A 21,933-nucleotide genomic window follows, 5' to 3' on the forward strand; every position below is an offset into this window, starting at 1 on the left:
TGTGAAAAGAAAATCTGAATTTTTATGTTTGTACATTCTTTTTTTTTTTTAATTTTTTTTTTAATGTTTTATTTATTTCCAGGAGAGAGAGAGAGAGAGAGACAGCATGAGCAGGGGAGGGCCAGAGAGAGAGGGAGTCACAGACTGAAACAGGCTCCAGGTTCCGAGCTGACAGTCAGCACAGAGCCCGACGCGGGGCTCGAACCCACGAACCGCGAGATCATGATCTAAGCGAAAGTCGGACGCTTAACCGACTAAGCCACCCAGGCGCCCCTGTACATTCTTATTTAAAGAGAATGAGAGCTTGATCTTTCTCTTTTTCTTTCTAGAGGTATTTAACAGAAAAAAAAAAAAAAAAGCTGTGTCTTTAAGAGGTGGAAAATTCCCCATCTTTCGAAATGCCATCTGTAGTCCTATTAGAGAAAACTGCAGAGGCACCAAAAAATGGTGATTCCTGTCAGACTGTAGAAAAACAGCAAACCATTTTATTAGCGGAAACTTTGTTAGTCTGGATTGAGTTGTATAAAGTGGGTAAGCTTGAGTCAAAATACACCATGTGCTTCTAAATGTTAAGCTTTGCAATTCTCCTTTAAAATAGAAGCTATACAAAATGTAAAGTTTCGTTTTGTTTTTGTCATCTTCCGGAAGGAAATTTTTGGTTACAAAATTTCTAAGCACAGAGGAAGCAAATCCTAGTGTTGAGAAATTTAAACAAAATACAGACCCTCGTTCCGATGATGGCTCCTTCTCAATTTCTTTGTTCTGTTTATGGATTGAAGACACGTTTGTCTTCAAAAATACCTACTTTTAGCTTGTGTTAGTTGTCAAATTTATAGTAGAAGTGTTTGTAGTATTAAAACCAAAGTTCCTTCCTTGCTTCCAACTTTGGAGACACATCTCTAGATGGTAAAATCAGGGAGAATTTTAGCAGAATAAGGCTTTTAGGCATCAGAGTTTCACAATAAACAGTTCTCATTTCTAGGTAGTGCCTATGAGTTAGGCCAAGGACAGCTTCCCCACACAAACAGGTCCTGTATGTAATAAATTAACTTGAGCGAATTCATCCATACAAAGTGGTCATTTGTCTTAAACATTAGCATGGTATTTATGTTTCTTTACAAAGATTTCAAGGCATCTTTGAAATGCCTTTGTCTCTCCTTACTACAGTATTTCTGTGAAACATCCTCATTTGACTACTGAGGAAACTGAAACAGAGAGTGAGGCCAATTGCTAGGATCTTGCTTCTAAGCCCTTCCTGCGAGACCATCCATCTTGCACCTGGCTTCTAAATCTTTCAAATACCTTCACAAACTCACTAAACGGCCATAAAGCTCAGGTTTCTTTGCTTGAGACCCATAGTCTGAGACCTCATTTTATACTGTTTCTTCTGGATTTGCCTGCTTCCTGTTCTCTGCTTTTTCCCATTCTCTTCTACCTTCATGAATTATCTTCCTCCACCTTGTTTTCTAGGGCTTAGCTGTCCAGTATGGTAGCCATTAGCCACATGAGGCTACTGAGTGCTTGAAATGTGGCTGGCCCACATGGTGATGTGTAGTAAGTGTAAAAACTACACTGATTTCAAAGATTTAAGAAGAGAATATAAAAATGAGAATATAAAATATGTCACATTAATTCTTTATATTATTACATGTTGAAATGATAATATTTTTGATATATTGGGTTAGATAAGATATATTATAAAAATTAATTTCATTTGGTTTTATTTATAAAGATTTTCTTTATTTTTAATTTTTTTATTTTAGAGCGAGTGTGTGTACAAGTGGGGGAGGGGCAGAAGGAGAAAATGAGAGAATCTTAAGCAGACTCCACGCTGAGCCCAATGTGGGGCTCAATCCCATGATCCTGAGACTATGACATGGGCCAACATCAAGAATCAGACATTGAACCTACAGCCACGCAGGTGCCCCTAAGATTTTATTTTTAAGTAATCTCCACATTCAACGAGGGGCTTGATCTCTCACAACCCTGAGATCAAGAGTCACATGCTCTACTGACTGAGCTAACCAGACACCCCCTCATTTGGTTCTTTTTAGTGTTTGTTTGTTTTTTACTTGGCTACTATAGTAGAATATTTTACATTACGCATGTGGCTGGCATTAATTTCTGGGGTGATGCTTCTCTAGAGAGCTCCTCAAGCCTCAACTCAGATTAGGCTCAACTCAGTGAAGCCTTTCCTGACCCCTCATACCCCATTCCACTCTGAACTCATAATCTTCCTTCTGAGTCATCAATGTGCCCTGTCCTTTTCTGTCTTAATGCAGCACATTCCCTGGGCTTCATCCGACAAGGCTGTGATATTTCCAAGAGCTGACACCAAGTCTGCTTTGCCAGAGTTTTCTCTGTCTCCCCCTTCCTCCCTACCAGCCTGGTACCTGATGCACAGAAGATAGGACTCAAGAACAAAGAATTAAGAGACTTTTAAAATATTAGAAACAATTATGGTACTAACATGAACAGAGAATCTTCTATGCTTTCTACTCCTTCTATTTTAAGAAACCAAGAAGTGTTAAGAATTGCAAAATATTGGGGGGTGGGGAGGGCAGGGAGAGGAGATGCTGACTCTGAATACAGAGGAAGTTCTAAACTTGGCACTGACTCAAAACTTTGAATTCATAACTGTTTGCCAAAGCATTTTGAGAGCATCTCATCTCTAGCTTTCTCTTTTGCCTTCTAAGCTCCCTCAGAATGGCGGTCACCACCTTTGTGCAGACAGTCCACTGAGGCTCTGGCCTCAGTCCTAGGCACTGGTAGACTGGCCTCTCTGGGTATCCCTTAAGGTCAGAGGTAGGACGTTATCTCTGATTTTTACATCCTTTGGGCCAGGAAGGAAGGGCTCCACTTATGGTCTGTTTTTTAAAGACAGGAGTTTGAATCTGTACCTTGTTTTTGTAGATGAACCTTGGTAGTTTGTAGTGCTTTGGTACCTAGAGATGTTAATTTTTCCTTAAAACTGTTGCCTTGAAAATAGTATTTTAGGGAGAGAGTATTTTTATTCAGTATTTTAATTTAGGGAATGTAGTATTTTAGGGAAAGAGTATTCAAAAAGAACCCATCTGGATGGCTGTGTCAGTCATTTTGACCAAATTTAAAAAGCAGAGTGGAGCATAATGTAGCCACAAATTAAAATTTTAGTATACATAACTGAAAAGGTATTGCTAAGGAATGACTGTATTTCTATCACAATCTAATTTAAAGGTTGATATAATAAGCTGATAATTGCAGAAATGTTGTCATGAATATTTTGACCCTGTGTGATGATTATTAGAATAGTCTTAACATTCAAAGACCTGTTTTGTTTTGTTTTTTCTGGACTTTCCTTAACAATCTCCTTTTTTTAGTGATTGCCTGTGCTTCACTAATTTCTATAACCAAGCTGGAATGGAATCCAAAAGAAAAGGTAAAATTTAACTCAGTATGATTGTTGTATTGGTTCTGGGGATTATTTTCAAAATTTTGAATTCCTAATTGAATTTCATAATCAAATGAGATAGGGTAGGGGCTCAGTATGAATTAAGGTGTGTGGAGGGCAGAGGAAGCAGGGAATGTTAAGCAGAGAGGATGAGATCAGGCCCAGCATGGAGATTAGTTTGTTTCAGGATGGAGTGGAAAATAAATATGCTCAGGGCTATATTTGCAGGAGGGGAATTAGTGCAAAGTTTTCAAATAGGCAAGTACATGGAAAGAATATTAGCAGGGAGATACTAGTCAGAAGAAACCCTGGGATGTATGGATGAGGAGAAAGCCTGGAGTTAATGTGGTGGGAAGAAGGCAATTCTCTAGTTGAGCTTTCAAACCAGCATTCTCTGGGATGCCTGGGTGGCTCAGTTGGTTAAGTGGCTGACTTTGGCTCATGTAATGCACTCACGGTTTGTGGGTTCGAGCCCCGCGTCGGCCTCTGTGCTGACAACTAGCTCAGAGCCTGGAGCCTGTTTCAGATTCTGTGTCTCCCTCTCTCTCTGACCCTCCCCTGTTTATGCTCTCTCTCTCTCTCTCTCTCTCAGAAATAAATAAAACATTAAAAAATTTTTAAATTAAAAAACAAAAAAAAAAACCAAGATTCTCTGAGGGGACTCAGCAGCACTAATCATCAGGGAAATGAAAATCAAAACCACAATGAGAAATCACCTCACACCTGTCAGAATGGCTAAAATAAAGAACACAAGAAACAAATGTTGAGGAGGATGTGAAGAGAAAGGAACCCTCATGCACTTTCGGTGGGAATGCAAAGTGGTACAGCCACTGTATGGAGATTCCCCCAAAAACTTAAAAATAGAACTACCATATGATCCATTAATCACTCTCCTGGGTATATACCCAAAAAATACAAAACATTTAATTCAAAAGGATAGATTGCACCCCTATGTTTATTGCAACATTATTTACAATAGCTAAATTATGGAAGCAGTCCAAATGCACATTGATAGGTAAATAGATAAAGGAGATGCAGAATATATTCACAATGAAATATTACTCAGCCATGAAAAGAATGAAACCTTCCCATTTACAACATAGATGGAGCCAGAGTATATACTAAGTGAAATAAGTCAGAGAAAGACAAATACCATATGATTTCACTCATATATAGAATTTAAGAAGCAAAATAAATGAGCGAAGGGAAAAAGAGAGAGAAATACAGAATAGACTTTTAACCATAGAGAATAAACAGATGGTTACCAGAGGGGAGATGGGTGGGGGAATGGATGAAATAGGTTAAGGGGATTAAGAGTACATTAATCATGATGGGCACTGAATAATATATGGAAATCTTGAATCATTATATTGTAGGCCTGAGATTAATATAACACTATATGTTAACCATACAGGAATTAAAATTAAAAACTTTAAAAAATGGAATGAAATGGGGGCATCTGGTTTGCTCACTCAGTTGGTTAAGCATCTGACTCTTGATTTCAGCTCAGGTCATGATCAAGTTAGATCAAGCTCTGTGCAGGGCTTCATGCTGACAGCTCTGGAGTCTGCTTGGGATTCTCTTTACCTCTCTTTGCCCCTTCCCTGCTCATGTGCATATGCACACACACACTGCTCCTCTCTCTCAAAATAAATAAATAAACTAAAAAAAAAAAAAGGAAATTAAAAAATTAGGGTAGATGTAATACGGGGAAGTATTTAATGGGTAGTGGCAAGTGACAAATAGAAATAAAAGGATGTGAATCAAAGAAGACTTCCAGGTGTTATCTTGGGCAAAGAAAAGAATCTGTCCCCATGAGCAGAGAGAAGTAGGGTCCTGAACAGGAATAAATGATTCCATGGGGGGAAAATGGGTGGTTTGGTTTCAGAATTGTTGAATCTGAGGCTGTAGTGAAACATTAAGGAGAAATGCCCAGTTTACTTGTGAGACTAGACTGTGGGGCATCTGGGAACCATCACGGCACAGGGTAGAGGGACTGGTAATTTCCAGCCTGAACATCAGAATACCTGGAATCGAAGGTCTGGAATTGAGTTGTACTCGTGCCCTTGGCTACTCATAGTGGTGGCTCATCTAGATGCAACACGGGGAATGAATGATGTCCAGGAAAGGAGAGTTAGTGGGAGAATGGAGGTTTGTTTTTCAAGGAGCAGATGAGTTACCGATGTTTTCAAAAAGCAGATTCAGTAAAATCTTGGTATCAGAAGCCAATTGTAGGAGGTTAAAGAAATGGGGAGAGGGACGGTTCACTCATTCAGCTATCAATCCAGTATTTGGAGGGGAGAGAAAGAGGAGAAATAAAATGGTGGCTAGAGGGCTAGATGGATCAGTGGATTTTCCATGACAGAGGACTGGGGCATGTGACGGAAGCCTGCAAGAGACAACAGAGTCTGAAGATGGGGAGGAAAAGAATGATCCAGACACAAGTTTTAAGAAAGTCTTTTCTGAAAGCCAGACCTCACAGCCAAGCCGCTTCAGGTGTACTTTACTGTTCAGCCACTCGGGGGAGACATTTCACCACAAATCAAACCAGCTGCTGGGAAGAATTCATCAGAGTATATATATACCTCAGGCAGTTAAAAAATTGTTTTTCATTTTGTCTTCTATCTTAAAAATGTGGAAAGTACCACATTTTTTGTTCACTCCATAAATTGCCATGCTACTCTTGTGTTGCTTTCTGTTCCCAGTATCAGTGAATGCACACAAAACCCTTTGCATTAATTCACTGAATAGAATAATCGCTTAAGTACTTCCCTAGACTTCTGTGGAGTGTTTGGGAGCTTTTATAGCACATTCCTGTGCATTGACTTACTTGGTAGGGAGAGTGAGAATTATAATATCATTGTCCTGTTTAAAAAATTGTTTATTTATTTTGAGAGTGGGGGGTGGGCAGAGGAAGGTCAGAGAGAGAGAGAGAGAGAGAGAGAGAGAGAGAGAATTCCAAGCAGGCTCCGAAGCAGTGTCAGCACAGAGCCTGACATGGAGCTAGAACTCATGAATCGTGAGATCATGACCTGAGCCAAGATCAAGAGTTGGATGCTTAACAGTCTGAGCCACCCAGGTACCCCTATCATTGTCTTAATTTACGTGTCAAGGAGACTAATGTTTTGCCAGCATTCACACCAATGTATCGGAGGAGTATGCTCTCCTAATTAGTGCACTTTCATTAAATATGCTAAAGAAATCTCCTCTCCCCCAATTCTACTTATAATTTTGTAAGTCATCTTCATTGTCCAAGAATGATGTAGGATGGGGTGGATTCCTCAGTAAAGTCACCAAAATGAGGTAGAGGCCTCTGCTCTACACCCTAATGTAGGCTGGTCAGCTTCTCCCCAGTGAGAGCAGGATGGGCACAGAGGGCGGATATGAATGTGCATGGAGAGCGCGAGGGCTGGTGTCCCTGATAATCTGACACACTTCAGTGAGATCTTCATGGCTGAAAACTGGATCGGAGAGAAAAATTGTCACCAAAGAACCCACCTGCAACCCAGCATGTTTGTTTATTCATGCGTGTAATGTATAGCGGAGCAGAAAGTGAAGTAGGAAAAAGAAATGGGTTACTGTCTGAAGTCAGAGAAGCACTGACAACCCGTCCACAGGCCTGACTTGGCATGTGGGCTGAAGTTAGAATGCAGACATGCAATGTTTACTCAGATGCTGTTTAAAAATGCTCTTCTTTTCTTTCTTTTTAAGTGTTATATATTTTTGAGGCAGAGAGAGAGAGAATGTGTGCAAGTGGGGGAGAGGCAGAGAGAGGGAGACAGAGGGTCTGAAGCAGGCTCTGCACTCAGCACAGAACCTCATGCGGGGCTGGAACTCATGAAAAAGGAAATCATGACCTGAGCCGAAGTCGGACACTTAAACGACTGAGCCGCCCAGGCACCCCTAAAAATGCTTTTAAAGTAATTTACGGCATTTAAAAACCTGGAGATATCACATACACAAATGCACAAGCACAGGATTTTTTCTCAATCTCTCAAAGCAACACCTGGACTCACAGTTTCCCATTTGGGGAAAACGGAATTAGCTGATGAGGAGTGGGCTTCCCATCCGCCCTCTTTTTGCAACATTAGTTCCATTTATATTTATTAATTCTCTGGCCCACATAGGAGGAACTCCTAGTTAAAGCCTTCCACTCTGGCCTTGCATTCTTTCATCCCTGCCTCCAATAAGATAGTTAGTTGTCTTGTTAGCTTGTGCTCTGTGGCTGTGTTTACAACTGAATTAGGTTCTGAATGGACATTTTCTATAGTAACATAGTAATGGGAAACACAGCACCAAGTGGTGACGTCCAGTCTCCTCCAGGTGCGAGTGCTCATTCTGTTTAACAATGGTCCAAATGCTGACTTGAGGTTCTTTCGGCGTGCCTTTCAACTTTGGGATTCCTTAGCAGTGGGAGAGCAAGTCAGGCCTTGAATGGAAAGTTCTTTCTTCTCCTGAGTCCATTTTGTGGCCCTTATTCTGCCTTTTGAAGCGTATAGACTAGGTTGTAAACTCAGAGTGTATGAGAGCCCGAAGAACTTTGGGATGGCTGCATCCACATTCTCATTGGGCAGGTGCCCTGGTGTTCACCTCCCTGGTCTTGTTCACTGCCTTTTCTCAAGGGGTTGATTTATGCTTACTGGGCAATTTTTTCGTTTGATCTCACCAGCATTTTATTTCAGTACATACAGTACAGTGAATGTACTTAGGCTAAATTCTGTTTCTTTATTGTTGCTGTTAGGATTATATATATCACGTAGTGAGTGCAATCTGTGAATGGACAGTGGCCTTTGGTTTCATTTTCTACTTCCTAACATTCATCCATGATTTCCAGGTAGGTATTTATCTATTCAAATGTTATAAATTATGGACAATTAGGATTAGGAGAAATCCATAGAACATTTCTTACACTAAAAAAAAAAAAAGCACTATCTGTCTTTTTATTCTTCCATGTTTGAAAAGTATGTAAACGTTATGCAGTTTAGTTTATTCCCTAGGGGAAGCATCTTTAACAGCTCTCCCAAACAATGAAATTCACATATGTCCTCTGCCACTAGATGCATATAGTCATATGTCCTGGTTATTAACTTTTCGAAGGCCTCATTTGCTAGCTCTAAATAATAGGAAATATATCCTTTTAATAAACAGAAGTTTGTTATTGATAATGTTCCCAAGGCAGAGGAAAGGGAGGACCTTGTCAAGTTTGATAACAGGGAAGACCTTATATTTTGAAACAAGTGAATTCTTAGCTGAAAGGATATAGAAGGCGGCCAAGAAAATTCTTTGAGACCCAACTCGAACTCTGCAGAAACCATAGTGAGGTCATCTCTGAGGGGGTGGGGGAAAGCTGTTGGGAGTCCACAGCTGGCACCAATGTACCTCCTTTGGAACCTTTTTCTTCTGTTTTTAATAGAGTGTCACCCTAAAGATATCCACAGAAATCAATGATGATATTTGAAGAAAGAAGAATTCTATGTCACTCAGTCAAAGTCGCAGACAGTTTCTGGAAGTTGTACAGAGGACGGGTAGGGCCTTAACGCTGCTCTGCATGGAATGAATCTGCGGCACATCCGGGACTTGAATTTCATTAAGAATTCCCAATAGTTGTACTATTTCCAAAGGTATGTTTTCCTAGTGAATGTAGAGCATTTGTGATATCATAGCAACGTTTTTATACTTTTCTCAGTAGACACTTTTTTGTATTAACAACTTTATTACAGAGAAGATAAGGTGTTACAGAAAATGGACTGCTCTTGTTTTTGCACAGATTCTGTTTTGTTTTCTTTGTGTGTAAGTGATTGGTGCAAATACACTAAATGAGGAATTCACTAAGAAGTAAAATCAGGGCATATTCATTTTAAAGTTTTATTTTTAAAGCATGAACTGTCTAATTTTATATCACGACAACATTTATAAAATTTGATTTATAATGATCACAACGATTTAGTTAACAAATTAACACTATCAAGGATACTCTGATTTTTATATGAACTAAGCATAATGCTTCTACTGAAAGGCCTTACTGTCTCTATGCACATTAACTCTAAGTGAACACAGAAGACCTCAGGTTTTCAATTCCGTCCCCCATGGGCCTCCCTGCTCACAGAGCCACAGTGTCTACCCTTGCTGCTGACTGGCATTCCACAGTGGGCCTCATTCCAGGTGGGATGAATCCGGCAAGGCAGATTAGAAAAGCCTTAGAACAACAAGAAAATGGAAGCAAGCACCTGACAAGAAAGCCTCATTGGATTCTGGATCATTGTCTTTGCTGGATGAGCAAGGATGGAAAGTATCTCAGGGATCATTTGTAGAAGAGATGGATTGTGGGAAGGAGACCTTTGGTTAATATGAAACCTCCACAAAAGCCAACCTGTGAAAAGCATTAGAAAGACCATTTATAAAACCACCCTTTATTGTTACTGGCGTAAATTGATATACAGTCTGACTCAGAAGCTGAAACTCACATCTCGAATTTATTTCATGGCAGTAAACCTGTGGAATAGAATGTAGGTCTGAGAGAGAGGAGAGAAGAGAGGGTAGAGGGTGCAGTTTATTTGATCCTTCTTTTAATGCCTGTGGCTGGATGTTTGCTCACTATATGAAATGTGAACCCGGTCCTTTGTTAAGCAAGACTTACACATTCCACCTTCTCACCCAAATCACAAATGACAGATGAAAAGCAAATCATTCCAGAAGAAGAAGTGGGCCTTGGAACGTTAAGGCTTAGGTTTGAAGGTTGAAGAGAAGGCCTGCCTTCGGAGACCCTCCAGACCACAAAACTACATCTGGCCAAGTGGCTCCAGACCTTGAGGGCATGTGCCAAGGCCAGAGCAGCCCACTTGGACAGCCTGGGAGGGAATCTGGGAGTGGTGAGCATGTCATGGCTCTTCAGGAACTATCTGCTGGGTGAATATGAAGCAGTCAGCCACCTCAGCAACAACAAACTGTGTTGCCTGTGCTCAGCAGTGAGAACCTTGTAACCAGGTCTGAGTCTGTTGCAACTTGTTGTAATGCTGGGGGTTCCCGTAGTAACACTGGAACTGAAAGACTGAAACTCTGGCAAGCATTCAGTATTCTGAAGATGGGGGAGAAATGTCACCTTCCTGTGCCATGAGACCTGTAGGAGAATGAATCCTTAGCTGGGACCCACTTTGAACAGACTTTTCTTATCTGCACTTCTCGTGATGCATTATTATTCTTCATGTCCGTATCTCTCTGTGAGATAGATTGGCAGAGTATGTGCCTTAATCTTTATCTTTGTAAATCCAGTGTTTACCAGGGTGCCTCCTGGTACACAGTAGGTGCTTAATAAATACTCATTGAATACATAAATGAATGAGTGAACAAGTGAAGGAATGACTAGGGATATTTGTAGTGCTGCATAATGAGATTTACACTGGTCTACTAGTTAAGCGATAAGCAAATGGTCTGTATCGCTCAGTAATGTTGACTGTTTTACTTTGTGTACTGTAAACATTTCAGTTGTTTGGGCTTCACGACTCTATGCCAACTCTCTTCAACCTGGACAGTTACCACCAAAATTGTTACATGGGATAGACAAAATGGTACACCTGGCTTGGCAAACTGAGAACGCCAAAAGTCACTCTGACAATCACATTCTGCTGGTTCCTTGAAACCTCTAAAGCTGGTCTTATCCACATTTTGGTATTATTTCTGATTTCCATGACTTTGCATTTCCTTGGACCTCTTGGCTGAAAGAGCAAAATAAAGTGAAATATTTCTTTATTTTAGTAATTTGTGTCTCTGTTCAATGATAACATGTTGACTAGGTACTACTATGAAGTGTGTATGTCCTGGGAGCAATTCTAGCTCCCCTGGGACTCTGTAGAGGTAGAGTTTAAACTCTGTGTTTTCTTAATTCTTATAGCTTTGCATGTGGGCACAAGTGGTTCATCTTTGCAGAGATCAAACATTAGTATCAGAAGTTCATATCAGGCTAGACTCTTAGAGTTGATGGTACCAGAAATCCAACTCAAACTTGTTGAAGAAGAAAGGGGCATCTGTTGACTCAAGTGACTGAGAAGTCCAGGGGTAGAGCTGGCTTTAGGGATGGCTGGGTCCCATTTCTTCTCTCCCTCTTGCATCTGCTTTTTCTCTCTGTTGGAATCATTCTCAGGCAGGTTTTCCCCTGGTGGAAGTGAGATGGCTTCGAGAAGCTCCAGGCTTACAACCTGTCCAGCAGAAAGAGAAGACTTCTCAATAGTTCCATCAAAAGCCTGGGAGTTAAAGCTCATTGTCTCTGATTGGTTGACTTGGGTCACATGCCCATGCCCCGCTCTGGGAGGTGTGATGCTTTGATTAGTCAGACCTGTGTCACCTGCCCACCTCTGGATAGGTCAACACTGTCTGAAATGCTGGGCTGATGGTGGGTGAAAGTTGTTTCTCAGAAGAAAGGAATGGGAAATGGATCTGGGACAGACACAAAGCAGTAGATTCATCATGGAATTAAAACTTTCCCCCAAACCCCCACACCAAAAAAGACAACTTAACTTGTTTCCAAGTAAAGCACATTATATTTGGTGACAACCTTTTCTGGTTAAAAAAAAGTAAACATAAGCCACGTAGGTAATAAACAGGCCTTCAGTCAACCTCGAAGTTATACTTTTTCAAGCTACTTGTGTTTTTATTTCATCCCTGTGTCAGTCAGTCAGTTATCACATTTCTCAGAGGAGGAAACTAAGGCAAAAAGAAGCTCAATGATATGCAAGAGGTGCTATTGCCGGATGGCAACACATTCCAGTCTGGACTCTTGTTTTTCTGATTTCTAATCAAGTGGGTCTTTTTTCTTTCTTTCTTCCTTTTTTTTTTTTTTAAACACTAACAGAGGATTCCACAGAAACTGCATTTCATAAACCAAATTAAGTACATCAGTGTTGTGCTGTGTTTGGGTTTCCTGACATCCCTTGCATGTGGCATTGTCCCATGTTCCCATTTTTTTACTCAGTTGGAGACATTCTGGTGTGGTGTTTGGGCCCTGGAATGAGGAAGAGGGGTTGGGAGGGAGATAAGTGGTATCCCGTTCTCTCCCACCCCCTGATTCTGGCAAGTCAGTAAGCCCAGCCGGCTCCCCACACACATATTCTTGGTCTGGCTCTGAATGCCAGGCATTCTCAAGGCCACAATGTCATGCATTTGCGTCCTGTCTGTTGCATAAGAGCAACCGCAGCCTCAAGCCCTGGAGGGGAAGCTTTGACTCTCCTTGGTCACCCCCAGGAGACTCATCTTCTAAAATGAAGGCTCTTAAAGGGGAGGGGGGGGAGTGGCGGTGACTGCCAAAATCGATGCCTAGAAAATGCTGAACGAGGTACCAACCATCTGCTTTGTGATTTGAGCCAGGGTGCCTAGTAAGATGCCTGTAAGCCCACAGTTATACAGTCCCTCAGCAATGCTCTGTGTCCCACTGTGCCCAAAGCCAGCTCTGCTTCTGAACTCTTCAGGCATGTGAGTTGACAGAGTGTCTTTTTAACTTCAATAAACTTGATAGGGATTTCTGATTCATATCCCAGTAAGGGCCCTGACTGATCCAATTACCCAAGAGTTCTAATATGCAAATACGGTAACTACCGTTATCTGGCCTTACCATACTGGGGTGGAAAAATAATTTCTAGATAAGTGGGGATTCGGCTGCTCCCATTATTTCAAAAATTTTTAATCAGCAATAGTATCCAGGGGATTCAGAGATCAACACAAAATAAAAAGGTATTCTGTGAGAAGCCTTTGTACTCTGTTCACACTCAATACACCTCTCTGTTCACACTCAATACACCTCTCTTTTTGCAGATAGCCACTTTTTTGAAAATACAAGCAGACACACTTTTTAAATGTTTTCCTTTTAATTTCTACCAGAGCTGTAGCATACTATACTGACAGCTTTGAGCCTTCCTTTTTTTTGACTAAGCAACGGGTCTTAGAGATGCTTCCTTATCAATACAGAGACCTTCCTTATTTTTTTAGTTGGTTCTGTGTTACACCTGCATTGTATTCCATTGTGTGGCTGTGCCGTCATTTATTTAACAAGTCCCCTATTTGATGAGTAATTGTGTGATTCCCAAACTTCCGCATGACCTTATACCTACATCATTTCACGCATGTGTGAGGAAATCTGGGGGAGAAATGCCCGTAAGCGGGAATGCTGGGACAAATGGAAACTGCATCTGTAATTTGGCAAATACAGTCATCTTGCCTTTAGAACCTTTTTACTTGATCATCTTTTTTGTTGGAAAACCTCTCCAACTATTTTACCCTTCCTTCTAAATTAAGGATGCTGATTATAAGTTCACCTTTGCAGGATTGAATCATTCATTCATTGATAGGCACAGACGTGAATTCTGGGGTAGATGGTGTGGGACAGAAGGAGGCTGACCATGTCACTGTCCTTCTACAAACACTCTCCCTCTTTGTTCCTCCTTTTTATTTAGGCATCTAAGGCAGGGCTAAGGCAGGGAGGGCAAGGCTGTTTGCTCCCATCTCTGTGGACAGCAGGACTCTCTTCTCTTTCCTCCCCGATGGCTCCTACTTTTCCCCTTTTAATGGTCAAAAGTGTCTCCATCCCACTTGGGTTTTTCATTGTGATCTTTCACTTTTGTTATTGCTTCTTCTAATCTTGTGCCTTTTCTACCCACTTTCTCTTTCTGGCATCTCTTTGAAGGGCTATTACTTCACTTACACTTTCTTCTGAGAACATTTTGCTTTTATAGACCTCAGTCATCAATCATAATATCCCTTTTCCCTTTTCTGGCAAACTGACCCATGAGAACACCAGGGGGAGTTCACAGATCCTTTGGCCCTCCCTGACCCCTTGGCTTGGTGGTCATTGTGGAATGACCCAGTGGGTGGGGGATACAGCAATGCGAGAGCCGCAAAGATAGAGAGGAAGTGCCAGCATTGAGAAACTTAAAAAAAACTTATTTAGAAATAATAGGTTTTAATTTTGCCTACATGTACCTTTTAGCTATTAAAAATTTTTTTTAAATGTTTATTTCTTAGAGAGAGAGAGAATGCGCATAAGCAGCGGAGGGGCAGAGAGAGAAGGAAACACAGATTCCGAAGCAGGCTCCAGGCTCTGAGCTGTCAATATAGAGCCCGACACGGGGCTCGAACCAGTGCTGAAGTCGGATGCCCAACCGACTGAGCCACCCAGGTGCCCCTGTGCTATTTTTTAAATGTTTATTTATTTTGAGAGAGAGACAGAGGGAGAGAGTGTGTGAGTGGAGAAGGGGCAGAGAAAGTGAGAGAGAATCCAAGCAGGCTCTGTGCTATCAGCATGGAATCCAATGTGGAGCTGACCCTGTGAACCATGAGATCATGTTCTGAGCTGAAACCAAGAGTCAGATGCTTAACCAACTGAGCCACCCAGCCAACCCCTTTTTATGCCATTTTAAAAATTTATAAACTTTACTTTTTAAAGTGGTTTAGGTTCACAGCAAAATTGAGTGGAACATACAGAGCTCCCCGCCCCATGCACAGCCTCACTACTGTGTCAGACCTCCAGCACTCCATCGAGTTCTCTGAGTCTCTAACAGCAGCAGGAAACCATAATGGTCTCAGGATTTGGGTTCCTGAGTTCCAGGTCTCTTGCCCATGAGACTGATATTGGCACCAGTGATAAGATCTGCCTGGAAGACAGATTTCACCTTGAGTGCTCCCTTTGCCTCAGGGTCAGCCCAGAGGAGCAAGTTTCAGGTACCACCCAGGACATCTGATTTAAGGTGAAGAGTGATGTATTTAGAGCTGGCCAGTGATTTGACAGTTGCTAACATAACCTTTAACACGTGCACTAAAATGAATCCTGAGCTTAGTTCAGTCTGTCATTTCCTCTTAATACTTGAAAAGCCACAGTTTTGTTTGAAAGTTCCCTCAAAAGGCTCTATCTAGTGGGCGAATTTACTCTTCTGCTTGACCACACTTGGAACCCTTAAGTAAGAGCCACCTTGAAATTGAAACTGGGAAAATCCCATATTTCTCTGGCCATGACAAGAAGCAAAGGTATGTTCTGAGGTTTATTAAATAATTACCTAGTTGTTGACATGTTGGGGAGAGGGAAAAAAGCCAAGATGTTCACAAGTGTGTATAGAGGTTAGTAAGGATCTTGGGTTATATGGCCTATAAATGAGATAGAACATTTTTGTGTTCAGAGAAAGTGTTCTTCTGCTTCAGTTAGTTAAGGCTTAGTGTAGTACATCATTATTTTGACTGCCTAAATGACCATGGCCAAATATAATATGGGACATCTTGAAGATCCATTGGCCGTAGGGAGCAGACACAGTGGTGACTTGAAGGGAAGCAAATGGAGAGGAACAAAACCCAGAGTTAATTGGCCATTTTGACTTCCCATCTGCAGTTAGTCTGAGTGGCAGGTTAGGACAGGTTTCCTAATAAATTGCTCTGAGACTAACTCAGTTCAGAGCTTGAGGAAGGAAGGTTCTCAGTTTGGTGATCTCTTTGATCGGTATTCCCAAAACTTCAACCATTTGTGTGTCTCCTTTGTAATTTTTGTCATGCTATTACTGCAATTTACTTAACACTTTTCAGTGACTTGCTATATGACTTAACTATTTTTATTTTAAGGAAAACTTCTCCCACTGCTTCTCCTTCTGGCTGCCTAGCTTAGTAAATGGTGTTAACGTCCACTGGGTCACTCAGAGCAGAAACTTGAGAGCCATATCCTAGACTGCTCACTCTGTTCCCCATCCCACCTCATGTTCTAATAACTTAGTCTATGTACAGGGTGAACAGATAGTTCAGCCAAGCCAGGGTATTTTGGAGGAGTGAAAGGGACACTATTGGCAATTGTACCTAGAATAAAATGGATCCGTCTGAAACAAATGGGAATGTCTGGTCAACCCATCTCTGTGGTCTCGAATCCTTTCTCCTCTCCATTTCCACCATCACTACCTTAGTGCAGTCCTTCATAATCATTTACTTGGACCAGTGCAGTAGCTCACTATTATTTCCTTAATTTCAGTCTTGGTCCTTTATAACACATTGCACACACACATATGATACATATAACCCTCTTAAAATCTTTCAGTGGCTCCCCATAAATTCCTTAGTATGGTCTGTGAGGCTCTTTACAGATTGGGTTCCTTTTTATTTTTCCAGCCTGTGAACTCATTTACTTATTCATCTGTCGACATTTATTGAGAGTTAACTCTGGGATGTCACAATGCTAGGCTCTGGAATATAACAATAAGTAAGATGGGTTTCTGTCCTCAAGGTATTTGGAGTGGAATGGAGAAACAGCCGAGGGAATAACTGCTGCAAAACGTACTATGGAGAAGCACTACTCTCTTTGATCTCATTATTCTAAGTGTGTTTCGGGGACCAGCAGCATGAACGTCACCTGGAAGCTTGATAAGAAATGCAGACCCACTAAGTCCAAATCTGCATTTCATTTATTTATTGTTTGTTTTTACTTTTTATTTTTTAAACTTACATCCAAGTTAGTTAGCATTAGTGCAACAGTGATTTCAGGAGTAGATTCCTTAATGCCCTTTACCCATGTGGCCCATCCCCCTCCCACAACCCCTCCAGTAACCCTCTGTTCTCCATATTTAAGAGTCTCTTATGTTTTGTCCCCTCTCCCTGTTTTTATATTATTTTTGCTTCCCTTCCCTTATGTTCATCTGTTTTGTATCTTAAAGTCCACATATGAGTGAAGTCATATAGTCCAAATCTGAATTTTAATAAAATACCAACATGACTGGAGTGCATGCCAGTTTGCAAAGCCTGTTCTGTGCGACCAGTTGAGGCACCTGGTTCAGATCCCTGGGGACAATCATGCCTGGAGGGAGACCTGGAGGAGGAGCCAGTTTGCTAAATGGAGGCAAAGTGAGAAAAGATACCAGAGTGGAGGGATTCGCTTGTGCTTTGGCACAAAGTGGAAGAGAGAATGTGCTGTTTGGTGGGAATCACACATTTTTCAGTGTTTTGGGAACACAGGTAGCAGATGGGAGCCTTAGCTAACTCAAAGATACCCTTAGTCAAGGGGAAAAAATGATCAACTTCGACACCTCCATTTCTTCTTTGAGCCCATCTGGAAAGAGTGATTTAGAAGAAATACTTTGATTCAGACAGACAGCAGATAGAGGTTACCAGGGCCTGGAGGGAGAGGAGAATGGGGAGTTACTTTTAATGGGTAGGAAGTTTCTGTTTGAAATGATGAAAACGTTCTGGAAATGGATAGTGGTGATAGTTGCATAATATTGTGAATATACTTAATGCCACTGAATTGTACACCTACAAATGGTGAAAGTGGTGATTGTTTTTTCTTCAAAGTTTTTATTTAAATTCAAGTTAGTTATCATACAGTGTAGTATTGGTTTTAGGAGTAGAATTTAGTGACTCATCACTTACACATAACACCAAGTGCTCATCACAACAAATGCCCTCCTCAGTACCTGTCACCTATCTAGCCCATCCCCCCACCCACCTCCATCCATCAATCCTGTTTGTTCTCTATAGCTTTTCTTTTATTTATTTAAGTGCAAAAGTGGTGATTTTTGTGTTATGTATACTTTACCATATTTTTTAAAAAGAATGAGTCAAAGAAGGCTTAATTTTCAAGTTCCAGCTTTGCCAGATCCTTGCTGTGACACCCCAGGCAAGTCAGGTAATGTCTTGGAAACTCTATGTCCCATCTATAAAATGGGACTAATGATGGTTCCTGCCTTGTAGACTTGTCATGAGGATTCATTGGAGCAATGCCTGCAAAGCACTGGGAGCTTGTTGGATTATCTTCAGGCCCATCCTTAGCACAATGCCTGGGATAGCCAGAGCTCTGCAGTGCAGCTAGAATTATACCTTCCCTCCACCCCCCTTTGACTGAGGCAGTGGTTTTCGACTCTGGCTGCATGGAGGGAATCCAGGTGATTCAGGATGCAGCCAAGATTGAGAAACTGCAATAGAAGTGGGTCACAGGCTTGAGTGTGTATCAGGATCACCTGGAGATTTTGTTAAACCAACTCCTGGGCCTTAACCCCAGAGTTTCAAGGTTAGTAGATGGAGACCAGCCTTTCACTTTATTCCATCATCTGCATGTGACTCTTTCCTTTTGTTGGCAGAGTCTGTACAAGTCCACTCACTATCTGGCCTCTTCCAGGTCCATTACTCTACTCAAGCTTTTCTTGAAAACATTTGCCAATAACCTGTTTGATGCCAGTGGCCTCAATATTCACCAACCTGTCCTGGCTTTGGACACAATTCACCATGTCTCAGAACTCTCCTCCTTTGAACTCATAGTCATATTCTGTGTGTTTTCTTCTTCCCTTCTCCTTCCCCAACTTGGAATCAGGGATTCCCTTGTGACACTCTCATGACCATATTCTTGGGTCCCTATATTTATCCCTTAAAAAAACACAGTTTTGGAAATGAGAGAGACATGGGTTCATATCTTATACTTGGGCAACTCACTCAAACTCTGAGCCTCATTTTCCTTTCCAGTGAGTCATGGGTATGATAACAGTACCTCTATAATAAGATACCCCTGACACAAAGCACCCAATTATTTAGTTATTACAGTGTGTCACCTGGGGCGCCTGAGTGGCTCAGTCAGTTAAGCATCTGACTCTTGATTTCCGCTCAAGTCATGATCTCACAGTTCACAAGTTTGAGCCCCGCTTCAGGCTCTGTGCTGACAGTGCTGAGCCTGCTTGGGATTCTTTCACTCCGTCTCTCTCTGCCCCTACCCCCTTCAAAAATAAATAAGCTATAGTGTGTCACCTTTAAGAACATGGCAAAATCTTGACTTGAAGATGACTTTAAGAGTGGTGGGACTAGAGGGATACAGAGGACGGAGTAAGGGCTTTGCAAAACCAGGATTTACCAAGGGGCAAGGAGTGGTCCTAACCACAGACATTCTGGGGGGCCTGGACAGACAGGGAGGTGACAGATGACATTTGACAAAAGGAATGACCAAAAGATTCCCTGTCACAACATTAAAATGTGAGCCTATGGGCTGGTTTATGCACAGGAAGGGTGTTATTAACAGTGCTAGCACAGGCTATGGAATGGTCCCAGAGGAAACCCACAAGGGAATTTCAACCCCATCAATGTGGAATTCAGTCCTTTTGGCAAGAAACAAGATGATGAAGAACCTGTTACAATTTGCACCATTTATTATAGTTGTGTGCAAAACATGACCACGGGGTGTTACACAGAGCTCTTGTTACAAGATGAGGTCTCTGAGTGTTGTTTCCCGTCGATGATGTTATTCAGCAGGATGGCTCACATGTTGAAATTTGAAACTCTTTGGGTGAAGAATCCCTCTGCAGGCTGAACCAGATGTTGCTTGTGTAGCTCCCCAAGCACAGAAAGATGAGTTAATCCTTGAGTTATTCTGAACTTGCATCAAACTCAGAGGCTTTGATCCAATGAGCCACGGCAATAAAAAACAAGGCTATCAGAAGAGCTGTGGGTGGTAGTCCTGTCTCTGAGAAAGGAACAGGGCCACTGGCTGACGGCTGCATTCCAGAAGGCCTCCAGATGCAGAGAGCCATGAACAGAGGGCCTCACTTAGTGTGATGTGAAAATCCTGCACTTGAAACACATGTAGTCATCAACAAAAACCTCCTCACTCTCTAAAGACCCTGCAAAGTATCACCCTCTCCAAGATGCTTCCCCTGATTGTTTCAGGCACACTGGCCCCACTTACCTTCTTTTACATTCATCTTCTATAACACATAGCTTGACCCTTGGTTTTTCCCCAAATACACAGTTTCTCTCCCCAGTTATATGGTAAGTTACTGAACAAGTATATTTTATGGGGTTTTTTTTGTTTGTTTGTTTTTTATTTTTTTGTATCTCTGAATGCCTAGCACTCTTAAGAGATATCATGGTCATCTTTTCATCCCCAAGCCTAGCATAGTACCTAGCATGTAGCAGATAGTGAGTAAATAGGTACTTATTAAATGAATGGAAGTGATTGATAGCTAAGTTGAGTTGGCAATCAATAAGGGAAGATGTATAACAGGCATTTCTTGCTTTGTTTGCCTAGCACCTCACCCTACCCTCTTTCTTCCAGAAGTTTCCTCTCCCTTATCTCCATCTTTGTGGTTCTCACAGGATCTGCCATGTCAGTTTCATGAACCCCTGGAGTTTTCCTGACTCCAACTGCTTCAATGAGTCCTTCCCTTGGGTTTTTCAACTTGGAACCAGAAAAAATGTTAAAATAGTTTTCTTATTTTCTTTTCCTGGTGGCCAAAGCTATTAAATCTACTGTTACATTAGGAAGCTATTTGTCCCCATGTTTTTCACCATATGAAGAAAGCTGATCACTAGCTTGAATGAAGGATGAAACTAATGAAGATAGTGAATGGAGGGACAGAGACAAGAAGAATAAAAAAGAGCCCTCATGGCTTTGAGTTCCTGGTTTCAGTTGTTCCCATGCCTCAGGCACATTCCTGTCTCTGGGTTTCAGAGACATCACATTTTCCCTTATAATAACCCCCTCTTTTGCTTAAATGAGTTTGAGTTAGGTCTCTCTGTCACTTGTAACCACATAAGTCCCAACTAATACAGAAGTCCCAGCTTTGTGGTAGACACTCCATAAAAAAGAATGGATGAATACAACTTCATTAGGCCAAATTATGAAGTTTTACAAGCAGGAATTTTTCAAAACTTCCCATCCTTATTTGTGGCTTTAATAAATATCTCTTTGATACTTCTCCCTCCACCAACCACCCCCAGAGGTAGCTCAGTTCTGAACATAGAGGAGGCACATGGTATACATGGCAGCTACAGTTTCTGGTAAGTTGATTCTTCATTTTTCATTTTTAATGACAATTTGATCTATGAGTACATTTGTTGAGAGTCTAAGATGTTTGAGGCTGCAATGCCATCTGCACATGATGGAAGATGTTTGTAACAACTTTCTAAAGTGCACATAGAGTGATGGGTTTTGAACAGCAGCCATGAACTGAACACAAAAAGGTGGTCTTCATGAGCAAAGGGAAAGAGTCGTTGAATAGCTCCATGGTAGACAAGATGGTACTAGAAACTTACTGGTGTCCACATTTTCTGGACTTCAAATTTAGGCACATGGCCCAGTGCATATGAAGGAATTTATGGGAACAATGGGACAGCTTATTTGATGTTGGGTCACCAGCTCAGTAGCTCTGGTCACCATATTTGTAGAGCTGATCTTTAGCATCAAACCTTTCTCTAAACAGGCTGGTCTATTTACTGCCACCCAAATGGCCATGTGGGTTTTATCCTTAACACATTTTCTCAGAAAACTCTTGGTGCCAGATACCTCTTCCTGTCCTTTCATTCATATCAAACCCATCCCCCAAGTGCCTCTATCCTACCTCCTCCAGAAATGACTATTCTATCTAATCTGCCACATGTGACGTTTTATTCATCCTAAGAATGGCATGTACCATATAACCTCATATCCACATTCCCCTTCCTATGAAAAACATCACTAATTGATATTGGTGTTCCTTCCTTCTAAGGCTTGTAGGAACTTCAGAATTCTTCTCAAC

At 41.4% G+C, this 21,933-nt stretch overlaps 1 protein-coding gene across 3 annotated transcripts in view; it reads left to right on the forward strand.

Moving 5' to 3' along the window:
* Positions 1-21,198, forward strand: part of DRAM1 (DNA damage regulated autophagy modulator 1) — a 55,823-nt gene extending 34,625 nt beyond the window's left edge. The window contains exons 5-8 of one of the 3 annotated variants that reach the window (XR_005531787.1): positions 3,360-3,418; positions 8,172-8,264; positions 8,844-9,051; positions 21,137-21,198. Coding sequence is in view for 1 of the 3 variants with exons in the window: in XM_039252496.1 (XP_039108427.1) it covers positions 3,360-3,418; positions 8,172-8,264; positions 8,844-8,888 (197 nt within the window). In the remaining 2 variants the exon portion in view is untranslated. Of the gene's footprint in view, positions 1-3,359; positions 3,419-8,171; positions 8,265-8,843; positions 11,186-21,136 lie in introns of those variants that run through there. The other 2 variants (XR_005531786.1, XM_039252496.1) reach the window with 2 other exon arrangements.
* Positions 21,199-21,933: the final 735 nt, after the last annotated feature.

This window comes from Hyaena hyaena, unplaced genomic scaffold, assembly GCF_003009895.1.
Source record: "Hyaena hyaena isolate Hyena2069 unplaced genomic scaffold, ASM300989v1 scaffold_417, whole genome shotgun sequence".
Lineage (NCBI taxonomy): Eukaryota > Metazoa > Chordata > Mammalia > Carnivora > Hyaenidae > Hyaena > Hyaena hyaena.